The sequence below is a fragment of the Nesoenas mayeri genome (genome assembly GCF_963082525.1).
Source record: "Nesoenas mayeri genome assembly, chromosome: 7".
NCBI classification, from domain to species: domain Eukaryota; kingdom Metazoa; phylum Chordata; class Aves; order Columbiformes; family Columbidae; genus Nesoenas; species Nesoenas mayeri.
The window spans coordinates 17,229,652-17,248,364 of record NC_137551.1 but is presented as its reverse complement, the minus strand read 5'-3'; the positions used below and the strand labels follow the sequence as shown (position 1 = coordinate 17,248,364).

Genomic DNA, 18,713 nt, shown 5'->3' with positions numbered 1-18,713 from the left:
GGTGTTTGATTTATCAGATCCCTCTCAAAGTTATTTGTTACTGTGCCTTAGACATTATCTCTGGCCTTAAATTTAACACTTGCTGCTCTTACTTGAAAATCACTGCTATTCATTGAGTTTTGAGAACAGTTAGTAAAATTACTTCTAGGATTATAAAAATGAAACATACAAAATTTGATTAATTAGTGTAAAGACTAAGCCTTCCTCTAATTAGTAGATTAATGAAGCTGTTGGGGATCTTTACATAACTCCTGGAAGTTGTGCAGTTAAGGTAACCATCTGCAATGCTAAATTCAAAATGGCACCCTTGAATTGTTCTTCACACAGGTTGAAACTGGCATTCACAATTTAGTAGACAAATAGTAATTTCTGGTTGAGTTCTGTTTGTTCTGTTTCACAATCGATACTTACTGGAATGTTCATAGTTAAAACAAAGAACAATACTTTTGGGAGGTGGGTAAGTAAAATGCATGTGCAGAAATGTGAAAACCCCTAGGTTTTTCCCGCAAAACAATAACAGCTACTATAATGGCAGCATACTCACCATATTTGTTATAAACAAGGTAATAATTTTTCAGGCAAGGGATTTCATTAATCTCCTAGCTGTGTATAGAGCCATCGTACCAGACTTCAGAATTAGGCAGCACAGTCTGACTGACACTATTGCTGGAAAGTGGTGTTTAGAATTATATCACCTTTTAAAATATTAACATTAGTCTTAGCTGCCATGGGAAAGCATACTAAATGGAATACAGCGGTAGGGAATTATGTTTAATTTTGGAGGGCTGTGATTCTTTGCAGATTCTTTGTCACCTCCATAATACTGTAATGGAAAGGTGGTATTTTCTGGAAGTTGTTATCTGTGTACATGTATGACAAAGATGAGTTGGGGGAGACCTAGAAGCAGCATACTTCATGTGGTTCCTAACATGAAATTAGTAACATGCATTGATTTGTTTGGATGCTTGCAGGGATTCTTCCTGACGGTGTCACCAGAAGCAGTATTAAAAGTGGCTGCTCAAGCTTCTGCAAACAACAAGATCTTCAGCTTGAATCTTTCTGCACCATTTATTAGCCAGTTCTACAAAGAGCCTATGATGAAAGTCATGCCTTATGTCGATGTCCTTTTTGGAAATGAGACGGTGAGTCTTGTGAAAGTAATTGAAGTATTCATGCCACTTGCATCTAGCTGTTTGTGTCCAGTACATTGGTTGCTTTGTAGTAACTGTCCATGTACATGATGTACTCACCCAGAAATTAACTCTCTGCCGGAAGAAAACATATGAAGGGCTCCTGCAGAGCTGCTGAGGTTCTGTAACTTGTTTCTATACCCATACTGGTGCTATTAATAGCGTTTTCTGTAATGAAGATGATTTCTTGGGTAGAAGTGGGAGGAGAAAACTAAGAAATGGTTAACTGGTTTAGAAGGCTCTCATTAATTTTATGGTGGCTGGACTGGCAGTCCAGCTTATCTTTGCTGTGCAACAGCTGGCAAACAGATTGCATGAAGTTCTGCCTGCAAGTCCATGGTAGTAGACCATATGAGTTCAGATTTCCCTCATTGTAGCGCTATCACTTTTGATTATTTTTTTTCTATTTCAGAAAGTGCTCTTAGATATTTATTAGTTTGCTCAGCCAAAAAAGGTTTAAAAAAGCCTTGGAGAATGTGACACACCTAAATGAAGTGTGGGTTTGTCTCTCAAGGTAGCTACATTAATACAGGAAAATTACAGAAAAGTAGCTTATTCCTGTCAGTGTTTATTCCTGACTGTGATACAGGGACTTACATCAACACAAGTCAGTTTTTACACTGTTGTCCACATGTCCATATTAGAGGCTAGTATTGTTACAGATACAGGACTTCAAAATAAATAAAGAAAATTGCTGTGTTTTTTGATGCAGTAGGATAAGGAAAACCTTTTTAACTATAGTTAACAATGCAGAAGCATTTTTCTGACATTTTGCTGCTACTGCCAACCGTTACCTTTATTCTGTCTTCCACGGAATATTTTGTTTTAATAGCAGTATCATATCAGCAAAAAAAAAACCTTATCAGATTTCACAAATTAAGTAATACCAAGTCTAGTCAGTGTTTGAATGGGAGAGCTTCATAGATACTTCTGGAATTAAACCTTGCTGGTCTTTTATATAAAATACTGCCTCATTGACCTATTAGGAGACTTCACATCATGGTGGTTCATTAGGTGCTGTTGTTCAGACAACAAAACATCGGTTGTTACATTTTGTGTATTTGCACACATTATAAGCAGTAGTCCACTGTACTGATGACATTCCAATTTTAGAAATTATATTCAGACTACCATAATTTCCCCTTCCATTTCAGTTTGCTATGGTATTATTCACCTGCTGTCATAAAATATTGTGTAGGACTGTTGAAAGACTCGATGCATTTTCTGTGTGTAATTTCTGAAGTATTTTGATGTCTTACAGGGTAAAAGATGCTATTTAAATACAAGTGATCACCCTTCAGCATGGCAGTACTATATATATACCTCAGAGTACCAGCCTCTTATGCTTTGTTACGTACGCTAATTCATTGAAACCCTGGTCGTTTTTTGCTCTCCACTGTCTGCTATATAAGCTGGTCATTACTGCTTTTGAGCTGTTAAAATACTATTTGCATGGTTTATTCTCTTGTCTTTCTGTGTGACTTGAAATCATGCTCTTGGCATGCTGTACTTCTAGTTTCTGGTAGCTGCTGTATCCTATGATTGTCGGTATTTCTGCACTCTGCGTATGGTTTGTGGTAAAGAGTAGTTGCAAAACTCCAGAGCCGCTCATTCTGACATATTCAGCATTCTAGTAACTTCCTTCGTTGTTGGTTTGTTTTGGCTTTTTCTCCTCCTGTATTAATTTCATCTACAAGTACATTCCTGATGTTTTTGTGTTTATGTATGCCTTGATGGGCAATGAACCACTTCAACTTACCAACACCAGATTTTTGCCCATTTACTGTGATTTGCTTTTGCTTTTTGCTATGTTTTCCATCAATTTTGCTAGTTAGATATTGACAGTTTTTACGTTAACATATAAGAAAGGCATACTAAGTGGTGTGGTTGTTATTTATTAGTTCAAACAATACTCTCAGATATTACTTTTGTTCTTCCCTATATTTATCTTCACATTACAGACCAATACAATTTTATTTTTAAGCACGGAGCTGTTTATTTTTTGAATAATACAAAACCAGCCAAGAGCAGCGAAATTCCAAATTACTGCCATTCCTAAACTAAAAACAATTGGCAAAGTGATTTTAGATTACATATTCTACTTAAAAATTTACATCTGAAAGGAGATTAGTTATTTCAAGTTTCAGCCAGATGGTAATTAAAATGGGCAAGTTATAAACCCCTCAGAATAAATGTTCTAGTTTAGAATGTAAAAGCCAGCACGCTCTTAACTGCAGAGGAGACACTGAATGCTGTGATAACGACTTAGTACATGTATCAGTTTCAGCATTAGCCCACTGACCACTCATGTTTTGATCAATTGTTTAAATCCCTTTTATAGCTAGCCAAACATCTTGTCTTGGATTTTTGATGCTTATTAACTGTACTTTATATAATAAATTTAGTACAGAACATTCAGAATAGGAATAATTATATGTTCATTGTTGCTAACCAATTAGGGCCATTCTGCAGTCATTATCTAGCAATACATGACTGGAGAACTTGATTATTGTCATTGCTTTTAATTTTTATTAAATTAAGGGGGTTTTTAATAGTGTCATTTTGCAAATGGTTCTTAGCAATAATACCTTCCAAGATACCGTAATCACTGGATAATTAACCTGCCAGGATTAAGCACACTCTACTTTGCCTCAGGATGCTTAACTCTCAAATAAGGTCAATTATCTCCTGATGATAACTGCTTTGTCACAAGTTGCTGCTTAATTTGTCTGTAAAAGCTCACCTTAGAATACATATTTTACAACTCAAAGTAACTTTTAGTAACAGAGTGGTCAAAGGAGTGAAAGCTTTTAAAATTACATCTCTGCAGAGAGTTGTGGAATATTTCCTACACAGCAATTGTACTAGGCAAGTAAAGGAGCCTAAATTTGCATATATTTCTTTCCCAGGCCTCTTTCTGCTTTCCCAGTCAGGGCTAAACCTTGATGTCTCTGATATACTTGATCCATCTAAGTCAATAATGGGCACAGGAATCTGAACTCAATTTCTGCTTTCCCCAAAAGATGAGAGTTACAATGGCATCTCCTCAGGGAAGGAACTACTTCTAGAGAGAGCAGTCTGTGTATTTTGGCCATGCAGCTGGATAGCAATTTTTTTCTGTGAAGTCTTCAGAAATCAAGGGGAACTACAAAGCTTTCACATGATTCATCGCTGCATATGGCAGTCTTTCGTGACTCAGAGGAATATTTATTAAGATATGGATGTGGTAAAGATCATCTAGGTTCTCTTCCTATGTGTAGGCAGGACATCACTAAGAAGTTTGAAAATTTAGAGACTTGAGAATTACGGGCATGCTGAGCTCCTCATCTATTGCTTTACAACAAAATCCATAGCCAAATAATACAGCTTGCGGTATACAGTGTACAGCAATCAGTAAAAGTTGAGGAGTTTATGTAAAAGAGAAATTGTGGCTTTTTCAAAAGCAAAAATATAATAAAGAAAACTAAGAAAACAATTATTCTTGGAAATCAGATCCTCTTCCTGTCTAGTGTAAAGAGCTGTTAGTTCTAAACACACAGTCTCTGAACAAATTAATTACAGAATTGTAAACTGAAGTTCTGCAAAGACAGATGCTTCTGCAAGCTCACTGGGAAATGGATGCTGGTGTGACAGCAAACGTGCTGAGAAGAAAGAAGGTTGCATGCAAGACTTACATGTTTTAAAAAGCAATGACAACTTTAGTGGTGGTTCTGGAGTTATGAATCCTTTAAAAAGATAGGTGCCTTTGTATGCAGTAAGATATTGAATGGGTCTTATTATCATTTCATCTTACAATTATACCACAATAGTACGTTGTGCCTCCTTAATTTAAAAATATTTTCAAGTGAGGTATCAAATACTAACAGAAACATATCTACAAATATATGTGGTTTAGACACAGCCTTTAAGAACCTTTGTAAGGCTTTATAAAGGCGGGTCTCTTTAATGATGTGGAAAAATCTCTTTAATGACAAGGAAAAACAATAAATCTAAAACTGATAACAGTGGTTAACACGCTCCTCATTTTGAACTTGCAGCCAGTCTGTAGTTTTGTGCTTATTTTAACCAGGGGAGTGAATGGAAATGCTGCTAAGTTTTCTGGCATAAAACTGTGTTCAGCACACCAGGATTTACACCTAAATGATAGTTTCCAAACAAATTGGTCTATTCCCTTTCTGTAACCTATAAGCATTTTGTAAACAACTTTCACTCCACATAGCTTGATATGCTACATTAAGATATGACAGTGTGGACAACCTTTGGTCTCACCTGCAAATTTTCTTTGCTGGATTATCACCTGAGAGCAGATTGATACCTGCAGGCTTAGGAACCTGCCCACAGCTCACTAGAATCTTGAATGAGACATAATCACTTTTGTAAGATAAATGAGCTTCGTGGTGATTCTTTTTAAACTAGTGTGCATTCATAACAGCGTAACTGAATTTTCTGAATTTACACCAGTGTAATTGCTGTTGTTTATATCCCTGGCAGATAGTTTTCCACACTACCTAAATGTCCTTTCACACTGCTGAATTGTCTGTTTCTGAAGAAACTATTAAAAGGCAGGAGACAGGAGAAAATCAAGTGGCAGATGTAATGCAGTGTGTGGAGGAAGGGAAATACAGTTTGATTTTCCATAAATAATGGGAGGGAGACAAACATTTCAGTCTGTTCTTTTGTATCAAATGGGGCCAAGAAGTAAGGAACATAGCAAAGGATGGCTTGTCATGCCATAAATATCACCAAATTGTTGTTTCTGTTTGAAGTATTTTCAAGTAAGCATTTAAAATTATTTTTCGAATGTTTGAAATTAATAGTAGAACACAAATATTAGACCATATTTGAAAACTGGTATCTTGAAGAGGCTCATTTTACTGTACTCCTAACTTGCTTGTATGCTATGGAAAGAGCCCTTAAGAGATCTTGATTCTTTCTTTTTAGCTTACTGGATCTGGTTCATATTGAGGAGTTATTTTCTGTCAGTGATTGGTTGCAAGCTATCTTCCTTATGAATTCAACCTTTACTTTCAGCTTCTACATCTTTATTCATTTTTAATTACATTTTCAGAAACATTAATCAATTTAAATGGAATTAAGCTGGGTGTCAGTGTTTTGCATTTCAATTTATATGCCAGTATTTTCCTTTTCATGCTTTCAGAAGTTCTCAGAAACTTGCCCCACAGGTGAGGGTAATCATCTTCATTTCATAGACTGAGTGAGAGACTGAGGTTTGCACAGTCCCCTACAGGGAGTCTGTGGTTAAGTTAAAAAATTGTAGTCAGATATTCTGACCCAGTTTATTAAATATACATGGGAAAAAATTTTGTAAGGAGACATCTCATCTTCTATTTTAACAGGTAGAGGTTTTTAAGGTCAGCTGCTGGTGCTGTTTGCTTTTCAAAACTGCAGTAAACAGATAGCAATGTCTTTTTATGAATCCTACATTTAAGATTGCTGCATAGTCTTTGGAGGGAGCCTGGGAATTAAAAACTGTAATTTTGAATGCAGGAAAAATAAATATTATTTTTCTTCAATGTCTTTGTAAAATTTTGACACTTACCGCGTGATGCAGGTATTGTGTTTTCAGTTATAGGAAAGCTATGGCATTATATATTGCTGCTTACTTCAGAGAATTAGCTTTCTCAGTATTGGAATATTTAATAAATTGTGGCCAACTGAAAAATGAGAGGGTCTCTAGCGCAAGCAGGTCTATAATGTCAATGGCATGTTGTAAAGATGTGCTGTGGGAAGATGCTGAAACAGCCTGAGGCTATTTCAGCTGCAGACACTGAATCCGCTTCTCCCTCTCTTATTTTTTTTGCCTCCCTTGTGAACTGCAGTGGCTTTCGAAGATGAAATGCTTTAAAATAATTTCCCAGCCTTGCAGCCGTCTTTGATAAAAGCCCTGTTATCTGAAATGATATGAATCACTGTGGAGTTAATCATACCTTATACAACAACATATTTTGTTGTGATTCATTCTGTTTCAATTAATCATGTTATTTATCTACATTGTCTCAGCTGTTGCACTGAAATTCATGAGTAATAAGCAAGTAATTATTTTAGTGTAGTTTACCTAGTACATTATGAATGAAAGCAAAATTGAAAGCCAAGTATTTAAATTGATATTTAGTGCTGCTTTCAGCTAAATGTCTAGCTATTTAAGCAATTTAGGAATCCTGTCTCAAAAATGGCTTTCTTCTTTCCTGTTATGGAAAACAAGCAGGTATTTAGAAGAGCAGCATATACTTTACAACAGGCTTCACTTCTTAAAAGTGAAAGTATTTTCTGGTAGCCTCTCAGAATGCTTAGGGATATTTATCCTTCCTTATGCTATACAAGGTTGAGGTACTTCTAAGATTGCAAATACTAGTTAGAATGCAGTACAAAACAGAACATGTCCTGTAAGGAAGGAAGGCAGATTTCACTGTATTTCAGCAGCTTGTGTTTTACTGACAATGACTGATAACCCTTTTCACTTTGTAGCACTTCCCAGAGCGTCTCCTAACACTTCATAAACATTAAAGCTCAGAATAAACCAATAAGGTGGGTGTGTAGTCTTGTCTCTGTTTTACAGGTGGACAGCTGAGAGGTTATTTGCCCAAGGTCATATAGCAAGACAGCCGGGAGCAAGCAAAATGGAGTTCTAGATTTTTTCTTCAGTTAGCATCCTGAAATGTTGTCAGCTGCTGGATACATTTAGGACAAAACTCACCTGACCGGAGGGAAAGACGTGCAGAATTTGGCTTTCAGTTTTCAGTGTAATATAATATATGTCTCTGAAAGCCTTTCGAAGGTGAACTGCATGCGTATTTTCAATAATCAGTACTGGGGCAAAAGCATAATAATATGTAATATAAAAGCTGCAAAAATAAGTGTGAATAAAATTTAGTTACATACATACATATGTTACTCCATGTGGGGCATATGTAGCCAGTTTCTGATTCCAAACATTGTTAGATCATGTGAAAGCCTTTCATGCCAATATATACTGAGGGTTCTCCCGCTATTACAGCCTTTACAGTGAACTGTAAGGTTGCAGTTCCATGTTGTCCCCATGGATAACACCTAAATCATAATCACCTGCCCTTATCACGTAGTCTCATCTGTCCCTTTTAGTCAGATTTAGCAATTTTATATCCATAGCAAGAGTAACTTCTGTGGGGTAGGTTACTGTTGAATCACAGAGCCAGTCTAGCTTTCCCAGGCAACAAGATCACTGGATCTGACTAGATGAGAGGGTCATACTTGGTGGTACAGAGGACTTAGAAAGCCTGATGACCTCTCTGTTTCATCTGATTTAATCAGTCTATATCATTGGGCCCTCCCAAGCAGTATAGCAAAGGAACACAGTTAGGGACATTGTCTGACTTAAATATTTTCTTTCTCTAGTACAGTATTTACAGCAATATCCTTCCAAATCCTGACTAGAGCTATATGACGTATTTTTGTCTGCAGGTTTTTAGTTGAATGTTATTATGCATGGAAGAGTTCAGGTATTAGCTGTAAAGTTCTTGGACAGAGGTTTTTATATTAAAGAGCTTATATTTACCTAAGGAATATTTATTGGTGCTTCCTATGTTTATAAATTTGGTTCTGAACAAAAGGTATTTGGAAGAGAAGAAAGGGAAGGATAGTCAAGGAGCCAGTAGCAAGTCCACGATGTTGTTCAAAAGCCTGTGATCATGTGTTGTAGCTGGGTCTGGAGGCTGCTCTTTAAATTGCTCTGAACTAAATTTTTCAAGAAAGTATGCAATATGACATAATGAATGCAGAGACTAAAAGTACATGTGGTTTTCAGTCTGTATGACTGCAAATGTTTCAGTAATGATTTTAACACTGAAGCCACTTAAGAAATACGTTCAAAATGCAAACACGTAGTTGTGCAAAAGTAAGTTGAAACTGCCTTAGAATGGCTTTTAGTATTTGTTTGTAAAACTGTTTTATAAGGAAGTAATCTTGAAAAAGTGGTTTGGAGATTTTGGAATAGAATTGACCGTAACTTTATTATGTTAACATATTTTTCTGTACTATTACATAACACAAATTTTTCAAAAGTGCAGTTTCCACCTTATTTCTTATGTTAATCAACACCTTCCTTCACCCTGCTTATATAGCTCAAATAATACTTTTATTCCATCGAGAGAGCTTCACATCTGATTACAAATCTATTAAGTAGTTTTATTTTTCTGACTTTCTTCAACAAATAAGGTTAAAACCATGCACTTGAACCCTCTCTTCTTTCCAGGTAATTATATAATCTTTTGTCACTGGGATTCCTACTGTTTGTAGATTTTATAAGAATAAATGTAACCCACTGATGTTTCATTAAGATTACTGAAAAAGTGCTATGTATAATTAAAAAACTCAGAAAGATTTTTCCGTCATGCATTGACGTATACATTGACGGTATTTAGAAATTACTTCTGCTCAAGTGTTATTGATTAACATCTGTATTTTAATTTTTTAATTAGAATTTAGAGTTAAGACATTAGAATTGATAGTACTCAGCATTTTTATTGATTAAATTTACTAATTATACAATTAAAAAATAATTTCTTTCTCCTATAAATGGCATTAAAAGGAAAGCTAAATGTGCCTCCTATTATGAAGTATATACAATGGGTCATAAATATATGTAAGGGTTGCAAAAATATTTTATTAATTTCTAAATATTTTTTCAAAGAGTTGTCAAAAAGTTAGGGAAGGAGCTTTGAAAAGGAGTAGGAAAAATATAGTTGCAGCGTACCTAAAATAAATTAAAGATAAGTAAAAGCATCCATGGTTTTCCCAAAGATATTAACAGATCTCTAAAACCTTGCCTTGTTTATAAATGTAAGCCACTCCATTTACAACAGCCTTTGGGTGATAATTTTGCGGTCATATGAAAGAGTCTTTTTAAGATAAATTTTTAGGTTTATTGCTCACATTCTGACTTACAATACCGTTTGTTTAAATATTGGCCTCCCAGGGAAGCAATGTGGAGAAATTGCTGTGCTAGAGGTTTTTGTTCTAAGTTAAGGCAACCCGTCTCTCCTAGTCGTTACACTTTTTTTTCTTTATTCTTCACAGATATGATCTACTAAACCTTTATTGTTATAAAAGTACTACAAATACATGCGTGATAAGTAACAATGTCAAAAAGTTGCTCATTAAGTCCTCTGATGCTCATTTGTACCCTTATGTTCCATGTCAAAACCATCAACATCTGCAGTCACATTAGGGAAACATACATGTATGAGTCAGTTTGCTTTCCATACTAAAGTATTTTCCAGGTGAAGGAGCTTCTCTCTAAAAGCAGGGGTGTCAAACTCATCTTCAGCAGGGCCGCACAAGCCTCACGATTGCCTTCAAGGGGCCAAATGTAATTATAGTACTCTACAAGGCTGATGTGGCCCCTATTGAAAATGGGTTTGATACCCCTGCTCTAAAGGAAAGAATTGAAGCAGCCTAATGGCTGGCCTGGTAGAAATTTTGAAACATGTAAGTCTGTTTCTTGGTCACATTTCTAGCTGTTTAGAGGGTGATCCCTACTCTGAATTTGAAATTCAGCAAACAAGTGTGTTAATCATCCTCAAGTTATTCAGTGGCAGCAGTTTGACAAGCAGAAACTGTCTTCTTCCCAACCACAGCTAAGGTGAAGGACTTTCCTCAGCACCCTTACAGTGGAAGCAGCCACCAGTATCTGCTTCTTGTCCAGGTCTTAGAACTTGGAGCCAGCTGGTCCTCCCTGCTCCGTAGGGCCACAGGCTGTCCTTGTCAAGAAGCAAATAACGTTAGCATTTGAGAAACTCAATTAACAGCAGTGGGAAAGTGGTACACATTCCAGTGGAAGACTCTTAGGATCCCCACCTGGCCTTAGAGATACTTTTCAAGCTGTCCTGCTGTTATCAAGGTACAGCCCTGTTAGTTGAATAGGCTATTTGAGGATGTCCCAAAAATTTCTGGAGTTAGGAGTTTTATTATCGATTTTTCTGATGGTGAAGATCATGATTCAGGGAAACTCATTGTTTTTATTGAGAAATTATGCTTCTTCATTTTGATATTATTGTTCTTTGAATCTAAGCCAGCCTGCAGGTGCCATTCAACAGCATGCTTATTTCTCGTTTGCTGTGGCTGTCATTCTGAGGGATACTATTTGCTAAATTCTGAGACGCCAAGCTATTAGCAATATCTCTGATTTCTGGCAGGTGAGAGACCTCACAGAATTAGGTCATCTTCAGGATGTCTTTTAACAAAGTGTCTTTCTACTGTGGAATTCCTCTGAGAGACCAGGGCGTTTTTATCTTCCCTAGTCAGGCCGTTGACCTCTCCAGATTGCGTGACATTCTTTCTTTTTTAAAAGAATTTTAATGAGCATTTTTATGAGAAATGAAGTTGTAGCCATAAATTGTGTTGTTGAGGCAGTTCTGATTGCTCTGAAAGGAAGGCCTTCCTCCAACTGGAAAATACCTGAAATTTCATGGAATTGTAGTTATCTTTCACCATAGGTTCACCTGAAGTTTTTTCTTAACTTTTTTTGAAACACATATGACCTATGTGGATGGCCAGTCAGATAGTCTTAACACACACAATATTTAATATGTATGTCATTTTGGAGCAGCTATGACTAATGTGTCTTTTTCCCCTTGTCGGAATTTCTACTAGACCAGTAGATACATCTGTGAGCAGTCTTGGACGTGTACCAGTTTCAGATAAATGGAGCAGTCAATTTAAATTCTGCACATATAGTTGCCAAACACTATGCATTTGATTTGAACATCAAAGTAAATGCCAAATTTGGATGAAGCTGCATCTTGGTATACGCAAATTACGATAATGAGTCAAGCTACTGAATCTAACTGCTCAAAAAAGAACACTCATCATCTGGAACCGAATTAATTTCTTCTAGAATCTGAACTGCTGAAAAGAACTGAAGTACACGGTCTTATGCTGCCCAATCATTGCCCATCTCTGAACTTGCATTGTCCAGGAGGTGTGTGCACACACATATGAGTATTCTAAAGCATAGCACTGGTGGGAGGTAGACCCATTATTTAGATTATACTATGAAAACCGTAAGTTTTGAGATTCCATATTAACTCTACTTCCAGATGAGTTACCTTCATATTTCAAACACAAGCTTTGTGTCCCAGGATAAGTGGTGCATGTATATATTTCAGGTAGAGCAAGCTAAAATCAATATCAAAGTGTTTAGTGTGTTAACGTCATCTTTAGCTATGTTCTTGGGATAATTTTTAAGCTGGCATGAAAGTGACAACCTAAGTCACCCCAAAGTTATCCTTTCATTTATGGTAAAGTTATTAAGTGTTTTAGGGAGGAGTCGTCCTTGTAGCAGACTTTATTCAAAGCATACCTATTTATTTTGCACCTCTTCCATTAGAGTGGTTTTTGTAGCAAGCTAAATGTCAATTATGTCTCTTTAACCAACCTTCACCTCTGCTAATCTTAAATAAGAGTTTCTCTTTCAGTTTATTTGGAATTTAAAAGTGTGCTGTATAGAACTCTGCAACATAAATTAACAGAAGTTGGTTACTTTGGAAGGTGTTTGGACAGATCTAGAGTGAGAGAAGAATCTGTAACAGATAAAAGAGAAATGTTAACACATTGTGAAGATGCTTAATTGAGAAATAAATTATGGAGAACTGCTTTCTTGTGGCTGTTATTGAAGGTAACAATTTTTAGAATAGTATCTCATGTAAAGAAACACAAAGCAAATCCATTAATTTTTCTGCTTCAAAATCTATATGTTCAGTGGTACAGTAGCGATTTTAAGTGTTAGGTGGATGAGGAGAATGAGATAACGAGACAATATGGCTATCCACAGTTAGTATCCTTTTAACAATTACTTTTCAGGGTACAAATCAACTCTTTAATGAGAGTTTAAAGAAAGCCAGATTGTTCTGTAAACTTTTGGTTTCCTTCAGTTTTCTTTGTAACAATTTTCCAGAGGTGGGTTCTTGGACTAGATAGATTGCTGATCTGATCCACTGTGACCAGTCCTGTGGTCCTTGAACACAGATAATTCTTTCAAGAAATGATTAGCCAGATAAATAGAACTCTCTCATTTTACATTTTATACATGTGGAAAGTTTTCTAATTATCTTTTTTTTTTTTTTAATTAGAATTTAACAACTGTTTTCAGTGCTACTGTTTTGTTCATCTGCTAATAAGACCTCTTGCAATACATCCTTGTTCAGGATAGTGAATAAGAAAAATTATACTTCATGTAGATAAAATTCCTAAGAGTAGATTTTAAATATATCCAACTCATCCTGGAAACTGTTTGAAATATAACTTATATTGTCTATACTAATCTGTCCAAACCATGTTATTAATTTAAATCAAGATCATAACAAGTTATGATGCTTACCTTTTCATAACATCTCCTTAACTGCCTTTTTTTTTTTTATTCTTTATTTCTTGCATTCTGTTTTTCTGGAATCAAACACATCAAACCCAGCAACAGCCTGGGGTGCAAATTTGGTATAACTGTGCAATGTTTTCCTAATTTAATTCCTCATTTTACAAACACTTTTATGGATCTTGCCTGTCTCAGCTATGTGGAGAGTATAACAAGGTCTTCAGTAGTACTTATTACTGAGCATCGTTACTGTTCTCTCTCAACAGAGCCAGCTTCTGTGCTCTGAACTAGCAACTAGCTCTTGAAAATCCTTTTCATGTTCCTACTCCCTGCAAATAGGAAATGCCTCCCTAATATCATACTGGCTAGAGACATAAGGCATGTAATGCTCAGGCCTGCATCAATATCTTTGTTCCATGGATGGCTGTAAATGGAAGATTGACACTATTGTAGAGAGGAGATCCCCAGCTTGCCAGCAAGACACACACAAGTTACTGCCTGCCCTTGAAGGCCTCTGGGATATTAAGCCTTACATACAATTTTACCATTTATCAATAAGCTATTATGGGATAACCTTAGAAGGTTTCTAAAACATTTTCCCCTGAGTCTCGTACAGCTTCCTCACTTTACAGACAAAGGCGTATGAAAAATTGTATCAATAAAAATTTTAAATTTTCTAAAACAGTTTTCCTCTGAAACGTGTCATGTACAGAATATATGATGGGTTGGCATGTTAAAATGGTTCTGTGGATCCTTTTCTAAGGCAGTTTGCATTGCTAACTTGCGAACTGACTTGCGAACTGTAATGTGTCCATCCCAAGGCAGCTTTTCCCTTATTATTACAGCAGTTAACTTTATAGAAAGTGTTTGGAGTCCTATACACTGTACGAAACAGAGTAAGAAACATGTCCTGTCCGGAGAAATTTACATTTTAAACAGAGATAACAAACAAAAGACTTGAGAGGAATGACCAGAGAGAGGTGAAATGTCGTAACAGTGATCACTTACTTGCTCAGTGCCATTACCAAAAATGTAGCTAAGGTTTTTGCCCTGTAATCTCATGTATCAATTTTTAAAAGAAACGTAATCCATGGAAAAGAAAAAAATAATGATAGGCTATGCTAAATCTAGATATCTAAGTCCCTTCACTGTAACGTTTTTAGTAATTCTTTTGCTTTTTTGTTGTTGTTCTCAGTCTTAAATATAATGCAGTATTAAAGCAGTTCATGATAAGTTAAGATTTTAAATATTTAAGAAAGCAGTGTTTAAGATTAACTGTTCTCCATTTACTGACCGTTACTTGGAACCAAAAAAATCTTGTATTTTTGTAAGCATAGTAAGCTACACTGTTTTTCTTTAAACTTTGGGGTATGAATTATATTCCTATAATGACAGCTGCAGGGTGGAATGTTTTAACACACTGGAGTGAGATATATCTTGGACACATTCTTGGTATCTTAAGTTCAACATGCTCCATATGGTGCCACTGAGCCAGTGATTTTGAAGAAAACAGTCGAAGACTGCTGAAACAGCGTAAAATATAAATTAGTCTTTGCTATATAAGTAAAAAAATTCACTGTCAATCTTTTCAGCTTTCTGCTCGAGTACTTCCAGCAACTTTTATTAGCAGTTCCCGTATTTTAAAACAACTGTTGAATTCTATCAGAAAAGAGTAAAAGATTTTGGGTTAAAAATGCGTAGTCATTAATAACTGTATTATGCCTAAGTCTTATGCAGGACAGCAAAGGGAAAGGAGGTTGGACTTGCCTGCATTGTCACATTAGCCTTTAACGTGGCAGCAGGGATTGTGCGTTGCAAGATTTATGAAAAGAAGGTTGCTCTTTGTTAGCTTGGTCCTCTGTCAGCACAGAAGAGCCATGAAAGAGCTGTGTCTCAGGGAGGTGTCTGTCTTCTCACTTCTGCGATTGAGAACGGTAGTGGTAGCATACCCTGTAGTACTACTATCTAATAAACACAGTCATGACTTCAATATTTTAGTGTTTGTGGTACTGGATTAGCTCAGAGTTATGTTTTCAGGATTTTGGAAGTTTTCATGGATGTTTTCATTCATAGTATCATGACAGGTAGACATTAATATATGAGTAACTTGCTTATCTATCTTTTATTTTCATGTGATTGGATCTTTTTCAATATAAACTTAACCCTGAGTGTCCTGAGTTATATTTATGCTCATGGATTTCAGAATTCTTACAGCATACTTGCAGTTCTTCATAATGAAGTTATTGGTTCATACCCTGATTTTAACTCTATATTGACTTGATGTAAATTTTAGTCTTGGATTACTATTGTTATTACTTTTTAAAATGTCACACATGGTCTCCAAGCAAGAAACGCAACTGGGGATTACACAGCCATGCAAAAGTTCTGTCTCTTTCAAGTAGTATCAGACTTAAATCATTTTGCATTGATGTTGACTCTTAAGAACAGATTTACAAATGTAACAGAGCATAATAAAAAGAGCCACAGTGCACCAAGCTGTTAACCTCTACTTGTGTACATTTTCCATCAGCAGAGCAGCATAATGAAATGAGAGCATTACTGATGAATCAGACCCTTAAGGTGGTGATTTGCAGAGTTGTATTAATGTGAAGTTGTACATTACAGCCTGAGTTCCTCTAGGAATTTTCTGCCAGAGGAAGAGGGAGACATTTCTCCCTGTTCTCCCTCTTCTCCCCCTTTTCAGACTTGTAGCTTGTCTCAGTTCCCTCAGCACAGTGGGGCTAAGGCAGCAGATACATGGGCGATATTTTAAAGAAAAGGGACAAGGAGGTGTGGCCACATGATTTTTAAACAGGGAAGTAATTTGAGACAGCCAATCTAAAAGTACGAAATGAAAACACAGTCCTTGAATTTCTTCCCTACTGCTAAATTGTGACAATCTATAAAATCATTAGACAAAGACTGACAGGTAACTAGCATTTTCATAATCCCATATTAGAGGTACCTGTACTGCTGTCGTCCCTCTAGATATAATTGGATAAAACAATTATCAACAGGTTTTTTTCAATGTCCATCTTTAAGTGTAGCCTGAATGTCAAATTTCAAATTATAATTACTTATGACATGTTTGCTAAATCCTTTGGGATACAGACAATGTTTGTATCTGTGGTAAAGGGCATAGTTGCCAATGGATTAATAAATAAAGTTCTTGTATGCTCTCAGTACTTTCAAAGCATGCATGGTCTTGATACGATATTTCCCACAGTAAACAGAGGTTAAAACTCCAATTTTAAGCAAGAGGCAGAACTTAATGCCATCAGAGACATGACCAGAACGTCAGTGAAACATTAAGGTGGATGCTTTTCTTTCCATACATAAAATAAAATTACCATATTTTTTGTTGTTGTTTCTTGCAGAAACTGCATTCTCTAGTTTAAAAAGATATATGTTGGTGTTCGTCCAGTCTCTGGACATCCACTGGTACATATTCTATGAAGAACTGGTTCAGCTGTACATCTCTCATCAGTGGTAACTGTGTAGGCCTTCCAGTCTCCACGGCCATGCTAATCTAGTTGATAAAACAATATAATGTAGCTGTCACAAAACACTATCCCCTTTCTTTCAGAAACATAAGACTTCGAAGCCATACATGTAATCAAAGCCAAGGAAATGTTCCCAAGGGATCCACTTGACCTATCAGTTCCTTCCTTCATTTTGTGCCATGGCTAGACAGTTCCCTTTGGTTTTTTGCTCAGCAGGATTACAGTTACTGTCTAAATGAGAAGACAACTGTGATTTCCTTCTCTGAGTGTCAGTTCATCATCACTATGTGTGAGAAGCTTGTGTTAAGCTGGGTGTTAAGCTTACACTTAACTGTTCCAAAACTTGTTTGTGTATGAAAGACCTAACAATTGTGTTATATTGCTCAGCTGGGACAAAAGGAGGACCTCCTTAAGCCAAATATTCTTTATGATGAAGAGCAGAGCATGAAAGGAAACCAAAATCTCTTTCTGCAGATTACTACTGTTTGCTGAAGGAGGGCAAGTCCAGCCTGTTCTCTTCTAATTTCACATCTCAGCCATTGGTGAATTATTTGAGGAGAGGAAGAGACGAAGAATAAGGGGACAACCTGAGAAAATCAGACTGAGCGCTATACCTGACAATAGTTCTCTGTTTCCCAGAGAGAGAGTAATTCCCTTAATGATTCAGGCTTTCCACAGTGGCTCAACCTTGCTTCAGGGTGTGATTGTTTCTTTTTTTTAGAAAATAATAGTTTGAGTTGGAATGTACCACAAAAGATCATCTAGTCCAAGACCGCTGCAGTGAGCAGGGACATCTTCAACTAGATCAGGTTGCTCAGAGCCCCGTCTAGCCTGGCCAGGGATGGGGCATCTACCACCTGTCTGAGCAACCTGTGCTAGTGTTTCAGCACCCTCATTGTAAAAAATTTCTTCATTATGTCTAGTCTAAATCTACCCTCTTTTAGTTTCAAACCATTACCCCTCGTCCTGTTGAACAGGCCCTGCTAAAAGGTCTGGCCCCATCTTTCTTATAAGTCCCCTTTAAGTACTGAAAGTCTGCAAAAAGGTCTCCACAGAACCTTCTCTTCTCCAGGCTCAATAACCCAAACTCTCTCCGCCTTTCTTCATAGAAGTGTTCCATCTCTCTGTTCATTTTTGTGGCTCTACTGTGGACCCTCTCCAACAGGTCCATGTCTTTCCTGTACTGAGGATTCCAGAGCTGGTCACAGGACTCCAGGTGAGGTCTCACCAGAGCAGAGGGGCAGAATCACCCCCCCTTGACCTGCTGGTCGTGCTGCTTTTGATGCAGCTCAGGATAGGGTTGGCTTTCTGGGCTGCCAAGGCACATTGCCAGCTCATCTCCAGCTTTTCATCTACCAGAACCCCCAAGTCCTTCTCCACAGGCCTACTCTCAATCCCTGGAGTAAGAAGGCTTCATCAATTGGGTGGCCTATAGTAGACACCAACCACAAGGTTTACTTTGTTGGCTCGATCTCCGATTCTTACCCATAAGCTTTCAGCCGGCTCATGGCTATTCTTCAGGAACAGCTCTTTACCCTCTATCCATCTCTTGACGTAAAGGGCAACTTCTCCACCTTTTCTTCCTCACCTGTCCCTTCTGAACATCCTGTAGCCATTGATAGCCATGCTCTAGTCATGGGGTTCGTCCCACCAAGT

General features: G+C 36.9%; 1 protein-coding gene across 2 annotated transcripts in view; it reads left to right on the top strand.

Moving 5' to 3' along the window:
* The window catches only part of ADK (adenosine kinase), a 292,886-nt gene that overhangs the window by 210,411 nt on the left and 63,762 nt on the right, over positions 1 to 18,713 (top strand). For both annotated transcript variants that reach the window (XM_080348339.1, XM_080348340.1), the window contains exon 7: positions 972 to 1,142. In XM_080348339.1, coding sequence (XP_080204465.1) covers positions 972 to 1,142 — 171 coding nt within the window. The remainder of the gene's footprint in view (positions 1 to 971; positions 1,143 to 18,713) is intronic.